The sequence below is a fragment of the Pinus tabuliformis genome, chromosome 3_2 (genome assembly GCF_031772625.1).
Source record: "Pinus tabuliformis cultivar Carrire ecotype Pingquan chromosome 3_2, CPIR1, whole genome shotgun sequence".
NCBI lineage: Eukaryota > Viridiplantae > Streptophyta > Pinopsida > Pinales > Pinaceae > Pinus > Pinus tabuliformis.
The window spans coordinates 1,077,252,982-1,077,267,494 of NC_142302.1; the positions used below are offsets into that span (position 1 = coordinate 1,077,252,982).

The 14,513-nt window shown below is 40.2% G+C and overlaps 1 protein-coding gene across 1 annotated transcript in view; it reads left to right on the forward strand.

The window, feature by feature from the left end:
* Nucleotides 1-14,513, forward strand: part of LOC149184408 (uncharacterized) — a 102,053-nt gene that overhangs the window by 86,565 nt on the left and 975 nt on the right. Inside the window, exon 2 of the mRNA XM_089417464.1 lies at nucleotides 10,934-14,403. Within this exon, the coding sequence (XP_089273590.1) occupies nucleotides 10,934-14,403 (3,470 nt within the window). The remainder of the gene's footprint in view (nucleotides 1-10,933; nucleotides 14,404-14,513) is intronic.

Genomic DNA, 14,513 nt, shown 5'->3' on the forward strand with positions numbered 1-14,513 from the left:
CTGCAAAAGGGGGGAGAAAAGTGAGCCTCTAAGTGAGAGGTAATAGTACCACCCAAGAAGAGACACACTCAAACCAGGAAGGTTTGTCTAGCATTTAGTGGAATAGTCCACAGCGGATGTGGCAGTCGTTAAAACCAAAGTACAAGGGAAGACCTGTCCACCATCGAGCGGAGTAGTCCACAACGGATGTGACAGTCGTTATAACCAGTGAGCAAGGAAGGTCTGTCTAGTATCCTGCAGTGTAGTCCACAAGGATGAGACATTAGTGATAACCAATACAACACATTCCCAACAAGGTAAGTACTAAAACAACCGAAATAGTTCAATTATCTTAGTACATGTGAAACAAATATGAATTACAAATGCCGAAAGAATAGTCTTACAAACATCCACAAGACATGCATGAAAACGTGCTGGCCTGAACAAACTTCTGTATTAAGCAAAAGTTCCAAAACACATATGTAAATCATACATCACTAGCCCTAGTAGTGGGACATTGGAACCACTCCTCAATCCTCAAAGAACTAACTGAAAACTCTCTATGCTTCGTGGAAGGAGCCAAGGTGAATAGTCCTTTGCTCATTAAATGAGGGGGTATATATAACCAAGGGTAATGCCTGACCCTTGTGACTTTTCGAATACACCCATGACTGTTCAAATTCCTATGAATTTTCAATTGACATGACTCTTCATATTCGTGTGTGTCCATTGGATTTCCACTTTACATTACATTTGATTTACAATAGACATGGCTCACAGTAGTGATGTGGCCTTTGACAACTCATGACACGACTTAACATGACACTGCTGACATGGACTAGGTTGCTGAGGTGACAATGTCAAAGCGTTGTTGCTGCTGAGTGATGGATGTGTTTTTGGATGTGCTTTCTCTTCTCCTCCACATAGCTTGATGATGTGGGGTCTTCAATGATCTTTGGTCTTGGGAGGTGATTGCATGCATGTGTTCCCTTTGCTTGTACTTGATAAGCTTCTTTGTCTGTCCAGCTGTAAGTTAGTCTTCTAGCATGTCTGCTCCTTCTTCTCCTTCTTCATCATCTCCCCATGATCTAACAGTGTACCTGTTCCTGCAATTCAGTCATGACGGGACGACATCAAATCCAAAAACTTCCAAGTCTAAGATGATGCGCTGTTATCCATGGACTGAGCTTGGGAAAGAGGGCCTAGTAACTTCACATTACGTAGTTCCAGGTAACAGGGAGGGAGACTGGTCACTGAGACTGTGCAGAGCGCAACTCAGGCTTGGCTGAGGAACTCCTGAGCACAATCTTCATTGCCTGGAAAAACTGCGCAGACGCCATTGAGAGGCAGGATTGCACAGTCGAGATCATCAGTGGCAGCTGCAAGGTGAGACCCTAGAAGGTAGGTCTGCGCAGTTTTCTGAGGGGAGGCAGGACTAGGCAGCAGAGGGACCATAGAGGATAGATCTGCGCAGTTTTTGGGATCAGTGAGTCACAACTAAGGGAGGACACTATGGGGACACCTCTGCGCAGTTCTAGGAGGAAAAATAGGCTTAGGTCTCTGCGCATTGTGGGGTTCCAGCAGACAGGGAGGAGGCTTGATGACTGATTTTGCGAAGTGCGCAGTTCAGGTCGAGCTTGAGGCAACTTCTACACAATTCTAGGAAGGAAGGTAGGTTGCTCAACTCTGGGATTGCGCAGTGCAACTATCCTAGGGGATAATCTTTGCGCACTACACAGTTCCAGGTAGTAGAGCAACATCATTGAGGGATGAGACTGCGCAGTGTGTAGCTCATTCAGGGTCCGGTGAAAAAGAGTTGTTCGGTCGAAAGGATTTTCAGGAAAATGGCTAAGTGTGGGAGGCAAGTGAACGTGTGAGGAACTTGACATTGTGATCACACACTTAGCATACTTCGACGACACAACAACATAGACCACCGGAACAACAAAACAAAGCATTACTCTTCGTGAGACTGTCTAGAACAAAAGGCAACAAGTGCAACACTTGAGATAGACTTTAGGACGATCGTGATGACACTTGTGCGACAATGCTTAGAACTTTGTGTATGAGTGTGATAGGTGTTTACATGGCTAGGACAACTTGTATATACAAATACCAACCTTCAAGGTCACCCAAAATGTTACATGACATCACAACCAAACATGCCAAAAGACGACAGTTGATCCAACAAGCGAAAGGGAGCAAGACACTTAGAGGAAACAAATGGAATCACTGGCAGTGCTTGCAACCATGCATGTCATTGAAGACGTAATGATATTAAAATGATAAGCGGTCCTTCATGCTACACTAAGAGGTGTATTTCAAAAAGATGTGCTTTGTTTTCCATACCTACCCTCCAAAGGGTTATGCATCAAATGGAGTCTTCATGCGGTCTCGATCTTCTATCGTACCCTGGGTTTCTTGGTCTCCTTATCTTTCTCCTCATCTCTTTGAGAGTCATCTAGCATGTCATCCTTCTTCATGGCCACTAAGAGACACAATTGTGTAGTTTAAGCGGGCAGTGACTGCTGGGGGATGAGGACCTGGGAGGACACATCTACGCAGTTTCAGTGGGCAGTGACTGCTGTGGGATGAGGCCCTGGGAGGACACATCTGTGCAGTTTCAGGATGAAAGGAGGTCTGGGCAGCTGAGATGCCTAAGGGACAAAACTGCACAATTTCTGGAGACAGTGGGTTCCAACTGAGGGAAGGACACTAGAGGAAGCCACTACGCAGTTTTGGATGCTAAGGGAGGCTGGGTTTTCTACGCATTGCACAGTTCCAGAAGGGAAGGGAAAAGCTTGAGGGCTGCAGATGCGAAGTGCGCAGTTCAGGAAAGTTGGATGAGGTTAGGTTGCTAGGGAAACTCCAGAATTTGGCTAAGTGTGGGATCAATGGAATTGGTGTGAACAGTGATAGAACTTGACTATGATCACACACTTGAACAATTACTGATACAAGATAGACCATCCAAAACATATAAAAGCATACTACGCTTAATGCAACAACCTTTGCAGTAGCTTATGACAAGTGCGGCTCCGATGAGATACTTTGAGAGGATAAAGGCGACACTTGTGCAAGAGTGCGTGAAATGAGTGCGAAACATTTCTATGTGGTGAGGACAACCCATTCTCACAAAGATGGCCCCTTAAAGCAAAAAAATCTTCCCTTTGCATGACAAGTGATAATCCCCATGCCCAAAGATGATACATACGATATAAAGATAAAAGCGTGAACGACTCTTAAGATCGAAGAGGGAAGCTTGAGATCATCAGCGTACCAAATAAGTGACTAAGGAACGAATGATCACAGGATCCACAGTAAGCTCTAAAATTTGAGTACAAGCCAAAATTTGGAGGGTGTTGCAGCTGCTACAACAGTAAGTCCATCCACTAAGGGTTGTGAACGGAAATTAAAGAGTTATGTAATTCTTTTTATCTCCTCCTGATCACCATAAGAGTATATGATTAAAGATTTATCTTCATTAACCATCATCCCCGTAGCAGCACCGAATCTATGGGTAATATAGTGTAATGTCAACCATTGTTGTTTGGAAACCATTCCAAAGGTGAGGATGTTGGCCAGGAAAAACTTGTGTGTAATATCAGTACGGGATCCCAGGCGGATACCACAGAACAGGCCCGAGGACCGTGCAACGTTTATTTTAAGATTGATTCCATCAATCACCAGGATAAAGAGTAATGGTGAGAGTGAACATCCTTGCTATAGTCCCCTCCTTGCTTTGAAAAATCTAGATGGATATCCATTTACAATGACTTCATATTGAACATATGTGACACAAGCCATGATCAACTCAACCATATGGATCGATAAACCAATCTTAGTCAGAATGAGATGCAGGAGCGACCAATCGACACAGTCATATGCCTTCTTTAAGTCAACCTCCATGATCAATGCCTTCAATTTCTTTGTATGTATGGAATGCATAGCTCCCTGTGTAGTAGCCACTGCATCGTGAATCAACTTGTTATGGAGTGAATCAACTTGTTATAGAGCAAGCCAAATTGTTCCCGAGAGATATGGACAGAGAGAGTATTCTTAATCCGCTCCACAATGATCTTTGATATAAGTTTGTAGCAAGTATTATAGAGTGAAATAGGTCTAAAGTTTGAGAAGGTAGAAGTTTTTTTTTTTTTTTTTTGAATCAGAGACGGAGAATCCACAGTATGAACATTTTTATACCAACGTTTCAAATCCCAAGTGGGATCCATCATTAGGATTGAAGAATGATGATAAAAGAAGAGCAAATAAGGGAATAAATACTAATGAGGAAGAATTTTTCAAGGAAGAACACACTGTCGGCTAGAATATTTTTAATTTTATATAATTTTATTTAATCTAATAAATTGCTTATATTTATTTTTCTTAATATTATTAAAAATTTTAAGAGAAAGAAACATAGTTCATAACCTAATTATAAAACTAGGGACAATAAGAAATAAATTAATATATTAAACTAATTTAATATATTTGAATCATATTAATAATTATAAATGATTAATATTTATAATTAATTAATATAATAATTCATATATTAATTAATATATAAATTAATATAATATAATAATTAATATAATAAAATTAATTATTATAAAATAATTAATTAAATATTATTATAATAATAATTAATTAATATATTAATTAATATAATGATTATTATATAAATTAAATTAATATATATAAATCATATTAATATTAATAATCATAAATAATTAATATTTATAGAATTTATATAATAATTAATATATTGATTAATATAATAATTATTATATAAATTAAATTAATAAATATAACTCATGTTAATATTAATAGTCATAAATAATTAATATTTATAGTAATTAATATAATAATTAATATATTAATTAATAGCTATATATAGAAATCAATATATTATAGTATTTTAATGATATAAAACTGGACAAAAAATGGAAAAGGAGAGGGGAGATAATTTACCTGAGGGGTTACCTGGGGATGGGATGGCGACTTTTAATTTTCTTGATCAAGGGAAGCCAGCGTCCGCTAATTTCCATACCATTGTCTCTGTTCAGATTCTGAGGATGCTTAATAATTTCAAGTGCTTCTCTGATCTTTCGTCTTTGATGCTGCTCTTCTCTTGCGATAATTGATGCGTTTTCTAGGCAGATATGGTGCTTAGTCTTCAAGGAGTGTTCTGCCAATGCTGAGGTACGAGATCTTCCATTCCTAATATCAGCGCCATGTTCTTTGAGCCTTGTCTGGAGGGAGCGACCTGTTTCACCTATGTAGCTTTTTCCACAAGAACAGTCTATTTTATAGACTCCTTTAAGCTGAAGATTGTCAATATCATCTTTAACAGACTTCAAACCTTGTCTGATAGTACCAGAAGCTGAGAAATGAGTGATAATGTTTTTCTTTCTTAGGATTTTAGCGATTTTGTCTGTAACACCATGGATATAAGGTAGAAAAATCTTACTACATTGAGGTTGGTCTTGCGCCTTATGCTCATGAGATGACAACTTTCTTTCAGCTTTCTCTATGGCTTTTTTAATCTCATGCTCTTTGTAGCCTATATTTTTAAAAGTTAAAACCAGATGCCTCTTTTCTTCATTCAGATGCTCTGAGTCGGAAATTCGAAGGGCTCTAATGGCAAGGGTGTTTAGAACCCCAAACTTCTGGGCCGGGTGATGGTGGGAATCCGCATGGAGGTGACTTTCTGTGTGGGTTGACTTTCTGAAAACCTTGTGGCCTAGAGAGCCATCCTCTTTTCTGATGATTAGAACATCCAAAAATGGGATGCTCATGTTTTCTTCGAGTTCCATCGTAAATTTTATTTCTGGGGAGATGGAATTTAAGTGAATGAAAAACTTGTCAAATTCTGCTTTACCATGCGTCCATTTTATGTTGGTATCATCGACAAAACGCTTCCACCATGCCGGCTTTAAAGGATATGATTCCAGGGCCTTCTTTTCAAAGTGTTCCATGTATAGGTTGGCCACGATTGGTGATAGGGGTGATCCCATTGCCACACCTGATGTCTGCTCATAAAATATTCCTTGGAAGGTGAACATAGTTGACCTTAAGCAGATCTCAGCCAGCTTTGCAGTCCCTGGATCAGTGACATCTTTTATAACCTAAATGGCTTCATCAAGAGGAATCTTCGTGAATAAGGATACTACGTCAAAGCTAACAAGGAGGTCATCACGTTCCATCCTTTCATTTTTAATCAGATTCACAAAGTCCTGGGAGTCTTTGATGAAGGAATCAGTATTTCCGATAAGGGGTTTAAGGATTTTAGCAACATATTTAGCAAGCTCATAGGTAGAAGTTTCAGTCACTTTCAGAATCAGTGCAATAAATGTAGAATTAATGGATTCAAATACCTTACCGGATATCCTCGCTTCTTCCACCATTTCTAGAGGTTCCTTTCCCATTAAATCAAAGAAGCGCAGAAAAATATCCATTGTCCAACTGTCTAGGCCTGGGCATTTATCTTTAGAAAAGGATTTCAGTACCTGAAGAATTTCATCTTTGGAAATCGAGCTATATAAGACTTCATTTTGTTCCTCATTAAACATCTGGGAGTATTCCATCGTGTAGCCCAAATCTGATCTTCAATGTCCACGCCCAATTGAGCCTGGTATTAAAAAGTGTACAACTTCTCTTTGTATCTCCCCAGTCGTATACACCTTCTCTCCATTCCTTCCAAGTATATGCCAAATGGAATTTATATTTTTCCGGTGATTTGCATATTTATGAAAGAAATGAGTGTTTTTATCCCCTCCTTGAGCCACAATGCTCTGCTTTTCAGTCTCCAGGTAGCTTCTTGTATCTGGAGAATGTGCCTCCTTCTGTGTTCCAAAGATTTCAGTGTATCCCACATAGATATAGAAGGGTCGCCTTGCTCCATGTCCCTCCTAAGATAGACCATTTCTTCCATAATATCCTTCAATTCCTGAGAGAGTGATTTCTTCTCGAGTCTCTACCAAAGTCTGCCCCGACTTTTAAGAATTTGTAGTTTCTCAGAGATGAATGCCATTGGAGAAATATTCGCTTCCCTCGTCACTGATAGCCAAGTAGTTTTTATCAATTCATTGAATTTTTCATCCTCTAACCAGATTTTGTTGAATTTAAAGGGAATCCCCAACTGAATTTGTTTCAACCGCCACTGTAAAACTATGGGAAGGTGGCCTGATATAAAAGTGCAATCAACCCAGGATCTCCAATTTCCCAGTCTTCCAATCAGATTCTCATGAACTAAGAAGCAATCTAGTCGCTTCCCTATATGATCTTCCATTATGCCAAGTAAGAGAGAGAGGGTTGGGTCAAATGTCCACCAAGTGATTAGAATCAAAGATGTGATATAAATGGTCAACAATCAGAGCCCTTTTGCATCGAGACCCCCAACATTCCTCCCTGTATATAGTGGTGTTAAAATCTCCAGCCATTCCTCCCTGTATATAGTGGCGTTAAAGTCTCCGGCCAAAATGAGTGATACAATTTTGAGAATATCGCATGTCTCCATACGATCCCAAAAGGAAATTCGATCTTTATATGGTGCATACAGATTTAGGAAATGAATTATATCAGCTACTCCATGAATATGTTCTGTCAATAGAATACCAACAAAACATTTATATGCCTGTAGTGTGGCCCATCGAGGGCCCCATAGTACAACAAAACCCCCAGATAAGCCACAAGAATCCACAACAACCATATACCAATCTGGAAGAAAAGAATTGAAATATGAAATGACTTTTGCAGACATAGTCATAGTTTCCTGTAGCATTATGATGAAAGGTCGGATGGATCCAAAAAGGTGTTTGAGGGCTAGTTTTTTAGATAGATCTCCCAAACCTCTCAAATTCAGAGACAGACAATTCATTAGGAGGTCCTAGAGGCGGGCGCAACTGCTCCAAGGACCCGAGAGTTATATGAAGAGATGATGGGAATATCTCTCAAATCAGAAGTATCTAGAAAGTGTAGGAATTGTTGAACCTTTCTTGTAGGCCGGGACCCCTTACCCCCACGTCTTCTAACAATGATATTGTGGGTCGAATTAAGGTTGATTGATGGAGGGGATTTGTGAGATGGGCCTTTGTGGATGGAAAGAGCATCAAGATCCATTGTAGGGTTGACCATCAAGAACTGAATATCTCTCTCGATCGAGTTGTGACGGGAGTTGTCATGTCCCGGGATGGCACGGGAATGGGGGGAGGAAACCGAATTCCGAGTAAGACCAGAATCTGCCAGGGGAGGATCGATATGTGGTGAGGATGCAGGGGGACAAAAAGGTATAGAGGGGTTACTAGTATGGGGAATGGAAGGGCAAGTCTGAGGTGGCCCAGAAGGTAGAGGGGGCGAAGACAGCGGGCGGGGGGCCGAGGCAAGTGGAAGATGGGTATCCCATGAGAAAATGAGAGACCCTGACTCTTTTTGGGGGTTGACACAGGGGTGGGGGAAGGGCAAGGAGAAGTAGAAGTAGAGAGTAATAGAGACGAAAATTCATAATTGAACAGAGATTTCTTAGTAGAAACATCAGTTCCTGAAATCAGAATCTGAACCACTTCTCCACAACGACGCCGACCAACACCCCTTTGCATATGTTGTCTAGGGCATCAATCCAAAAGGTGACCAGTATAATGGAACAACAAACATCTAAAAGGAATGCCCCAGTAGTCTAAGTATTGTCTGTGACTCTGTGAAAAAGTTGCCCCATTCCAAGTCGATATGCTCCGGGAACCCACTAGAGAAACCATGTTCAACCAATATCCACACCACCCGCTTATCCCGACCACCCAAAGAGCCTGGGTCAATATATATAAACCTTCCAATTGCATCTCCAATCTCCTTCAGGACATGTCTGGTGCAGAATTCTAATGGTAAACCCGACAATTTTACCTAGACAAAATTATTCTTGGGAGTAACATGAAAGGGATTAAAACCAACATACCATCGATGGAGGTGTAAAAAAACTTCTCCCACGAACCCATGGTTGCCCCATGATGCGTTCCAGGTCGTCCTGACTCCTGATGCAGGGAGTGGAAGCTATACCAAGAGTTCATTAGTCAACTAGCTTTAGGAGAATATCCTAAAATGGGAGCTCCATGTGTCCTAATCCAGTCCTGCATGTTTTGAAGAGGAGGTTCCGCACATGCCCAACGCTCGATAAGTGCACGTTTCTGTAAACTAATAACTCTATCCCATAATACATTATAACCAAAACTTGGCAGTTTCGTCTTAGAGGATGGAGAGATAATTTTTCCTCGATCCTTATTCCTTGATCGAAATCTATTGTCCTGGTGAGAATAAACCTTTTCCCGACGCCTCGCATGAAGTCCACCTACGGGGAGATTTGAAGCAGGGAGAAGGGATAGACGATCTGAGGGGCCAAGATCTGTCACGCGGGATCGTTTATTAAGGTATTTCAATTCAACCTCCAAAGTGGCATGAATGAAGGCCTCATTGGCAAACACATCAACATTTAAAATCTCAATACGACCATCAATGTTTTTCATGTTATTCAATTTGAGGCATTTAGAAGTATGCGCCAAGTGCACAGAAAAGACGTGCCAGGCGGTCACCCAACCTACAACTAGGGGTGAAAAGTAGGGACCCCACCACTCTGGGATCAACACCTCCCCACCATAAAATATCCTTTCTTTATAATATGAAGTCAGGGCCACGTAAACAACATTCCTTCATCCAACGTTGAATTCCCAGGTTTATCAGACAATCAGACTCTCAGAGCATCAAGAATTTAGACCCTTACGCAACCTCATAACAACTAGAAAATGAAATAATGATCGTGATCGAAAAAGCATCACCACCCCTCAACAAATCTAGCAGGAGGAATGTGGCACCCTTCCCAATTGTCACCTACTTAGACAAGTCCCAATTTTATTATGATTCAAATTTGGAAATTGTCTTCTATTTTAAATTAATTTAAATATTAAAAAAATTATGTTAATTCTGAATTCATCATAACTAAAATCTTCCATAAGTTTGTGGAAATTGATCTATTTTCTTATAAGAGTAAACAAATTAATTTAAGCAAATAATAAATATAAATATAGTTATAAATTTAATTTGATTGTAAATTTTGGAAATATTTCTAAATTTTACATCAACCAATATTATTAATGTTGAAGTTAACTCAATTGTAAATTGCAAATTGTAAATTTTTGAAAATATTTTAAAATTTGAATGACAAGAGTGAAATCTATCCTTTCGATAACTACTAAAAAACCGCTAATAACTTGACTAAATCAAGTTAAGTCAATTTATGTTATAATGATATCAAGATCCACCTTTAATTTGTATGTACTAAATGTAATGTACATCTCACTTCTTATAAAATTATAAGTCATAAGAGTTCATTTAAATTCAGTTATTCCATTTTAACCAACCACATAATCTTACATCCCTATAATTCATTCTTAATTAAAATTTTCAAATCACAAATAAGAATTACTCCAACAAAATTAATACCTATAATTCATTCTTAATTAAAATTTTCAAATCACAAATAAGAATTACTCCAACAAAATTAATACCGTCATTCCATAATAAATTTCCTACCTAAAAATAAACTGCATAATTTTATAAGCCATTTGATATATGTACACAGTTATTAATGCCCTGCAGCTCTGGATCAACCTGTATTACTGGACTCTTCTGGTCTTTGGATTTGGTGAGATCGTGGTTCATCGCCAGGTTTCATATAAAAATGGATACACATTGCCCTCATATTTCTCTCTTATATATATATTATGTGATGGGATAATTTTTTTGAGTTTTACTTGAGGAAAATTTTGTTTTATGTGATGGGATAATTTTTTGAGTTGTACTTAAAAGAAAATTTTGTTTTAGATTGTAGAAGATAGTTACGAATTAAAATTTTGTTTTAGATTGTAGAAGATAGTTACGAATTAAATTTTCATCGCTGATTGCACAGGGATCTACAGATGTGGGGAGTTTGCCAATTCTACCAACTGAAGATGAAATATCTTCTCAGAGTCCGGAACCATTGCCTATCAACAAAGTATGCCAGACTTATAACAGTGTTGATGAATACTTATCCACGCACTTTCGTTTGGTCCGCGAGGACTGCTTTGCCTCACTCAGAGGTGCAATTCAAGGTTTCCGCAAGAACATTGTTCCAGATAATATCCCTAGATACAAGAATGTAAAATTTATTGGAATCCAATGTGGGGATCAAGGGCTGGAGCACTGCATCCTTTTGAAAACAACAAAGGAGGAGGCAGCAAATTCAAGCTCATCGAAACAAATGATGTCTGGCTCACTGCTGTGCATTTCCTGCGATGGATTTCGGAACTATGTATGGGGAATTGTCAAGGACGCAGACAGCACTAGCTTTCAGAAGGGAAGCATTGCTTTGAAGCTGATTCCCAGCAATGAAGGTAAGTTAGCGAGTTTAGTAAAGAACAGAACCTATGAAATGATCCAGTCAACTGCATACTATGAAGCCTATGTCCATGTTTTGGAATGTCTTCAACGGCCAGAAATGAAAGAGCTTCCTTTCTGGGAGCACTTTCTATCATTAGAAACCCAACCTACAGAGCCAGGTTATCTGAAGAAAAGGCAGTTCAAGGATTTATATAACTTAGAATGTGCGTTTCCAAGGATCCGAAATTATTTGGGCAGAAGCGCAATCCACATCTTGCAGAAATGGCCACAGTGGAATTCCACCTTAGATGAAAGCCAGATGGAAGCCGTGAAGCTGTGCCTGACAAAGAGGCTGGCTATTATTCAGGGCCCTCCTGGAACTGGGAAAACCTATGTCGGCTTAACCATTGCGAGGATTCTCCTTTCTAATGTCCACTGTGGTCCTATTTTGGTAATCTGTTATACCAACCATGCACTGGATCAATTCCTGGAATCCATTTATTCCGTAGAAAATAATATTGTTCGAATCGGTGGCGGATCAAAGAATGAAATTATGCTGAAGCGAAGCTTGAATGTCCTCAAACGTGGTCCAAGTACTTTTGGTGCACTTCGTGTTAGACACGGAGAACTAATGCGTGCTAAAAGAAATGTGGAAGAGCAGATCAGAAGGTGCACAGCGTGTGTGAGAGCAACACAAATCTCCAGAGGGATGCTATCGGGTATAGCTTCAGAACAGCATATTGAATCTCTCTATAGCAAGGATTCAGCTAATGGTCAGACCATAGAAGATTTATGGTTGAAGGAGAGAGTGTGGAATGAATATTCTTCAGCAGATACACCTCTGGACTACATACTTAGTTCCCAGGATTTATGGTTGTTGCCCCAAAAATCAAGGATCAAGCTGCATAATCATTGGTTACAGAAAGCCAAAGAAAAGGCTGAGGAGGAACTGCATCGTCTATCTGAGAGATACAGAGAAGTATGTGGTGGGTTACTTCAACATGATCATAAGACCAGCCTCAAAATTTTAAGAGAAGCAAAGGTTGTAGGAATGACAACCACTGGGGCTGCTAAAAATTATGACATTCTCCAGGCATTACGAGCAGAAATAGTGGTGATAGAAGAGGCTGCCGAGGTTTTGGAAGCCCATGTTCTGCCCTGCATTAGCTCCTCCACCCAACATCTCATTCTCCTTGGCGATCACTTGCAGTTGCGTCCTTCTGTTGCAGAGTATGAATTAGCCACCAAATACAAATTGGATGTCTCCCTCTTTGAGAGATTGATAAGCGGCGGGATCGAGCATGTGACCCTAAGATGCCAAAGAAGAATGAAGCCCGCAATTTCAAGATTAATAACAGATATCTATCCCACATTGCGCGACCACTCTAGCGTAATCAATTATGAAAGCATCAAAGGAATTAGAAATGATGTGTTTTTCTTAGATCATCAGGCCATGGAATCCGAGATCTCGAATACCAATGGTAAGATTAACATAAGCGAAGCCCGGCTTGCAGTGGAACTTTGTGTTTATCTTCTCAGACAAGGATATAAGAACAGCGACATTACAGTTCTGGCAATGTATAAAGGCCAGGTGAGTGAAATTCAAAGAGATCTAAATGACCGTCTTTGCCCCAGGAATAGCCAAAACGAGGAGATAGATGATGTCACTTCACCTACCCCTCGAGTTTGTTCTGTGGATAATTATCAGGGAGAAGAAGCAAATATTATCATATTGTCTCTGGTGAGGAGCAATAAAATACCGGGAATTGGAGGGTCAAGAGGAAATATTGGGTTTCTCAAGACAGTGAACAGGGTCTGCGTGGCACTGTCGAGAGCCAAGACAGGGCTTTACATCTTTGGCAATGCAGAGCTTCTAGCATCTAAAAGTACTCTGTGGGAGTCAATAATTCAGAAATTAGAGAATTCCAATTCGATTGGACCGGCATTAACACTGACTTGCCAAAGGCATCCACAAACAGAAATAAAAGTCTCTGTAGCCGAAGATTTCGGACGAATGGAGGACGGAGGTTGCAGAAGACCATGTGAATATCAGTTAAAATGCGGCCATGCTTGTCCTAGGCAGTGTCATCCATCTGACCATGACTCAATCATATGCCCCAAGCCTTGTCCGAAGAAATTCGAGACATGTGGTCATCAGTGCCCGAAGATATGCCATTTCCCCACATATTGCCCTCCTTGCCAGATCCCTGTCTCGAAGAGTCTTCAACCTAGATGTTGCCACCGCATAACTCTTCCTTGCTCCACTCCTCTTAGGGGAATCATCTGCAACGAATTATGTTCAATTCGACTTCATTGCGGTCATCCATGTAAACAAAAGTGTGGAAGACCTTGCGGACCCTGTAAAGTAAATGTCATCAAAGCCTTGCCATGTGGACATCGGGCAGAGTTGCTATGCTATGAAGACCCCTGTAAATTCATTTGTGACCAGCCCTGTGGTAAGGTCCTGAGGCCAGGATGTGAACATATTTGCAGAGGAACATGCAAGTCATGCAAGAAAGGTACTTCACACATTCCCTGCATGGAACGGTGCTTCAGATCTCTTCCATGTGGCCACAGATGCATGGCCGATTGCTCTGAGATCTGTCCTCCCTGCAAAAATATTTGCCAAAAAAGTTGCCTTCATAGTAGCTGTGGTCTTATATGCGGAAGCTTATGCACGCCTTGCATGGAAAAATGCGAATGGCAGTGCGAGCATCATACTTGTGATCTCCCCTGCCATGAAACATGCACCAGGCCTCGTTGCAACCAACCCTGCCCAAAAACTCTAAAGTGTGGGCATCCTTGCCTAGGTCTATGCGGGGAGCCCTGCCCCAGGGTTTGCAGGGTTTGCGCTCACAAGAATTCAAATCACAGTACGCTGGTGGCTCTAGACAAGAGTGATCCATCTGCCAGGTTTGTGGAGCTCGTAGAATGTGGACATATATTTGAAGTTAGTGTGCTCGATACTTATATGGACATGGGCAATGCAGGTGCTACTGCAGTGAAGCTAAGGAAGTGGTAAGTTCTGCTATTTCTAATATAAATATGACAATTAAATATTTCTTTTGTGCACCTTCTGAATTTCTATTCTAATTAATATATGAACCTTCTGAATTTCTTTGCTACGC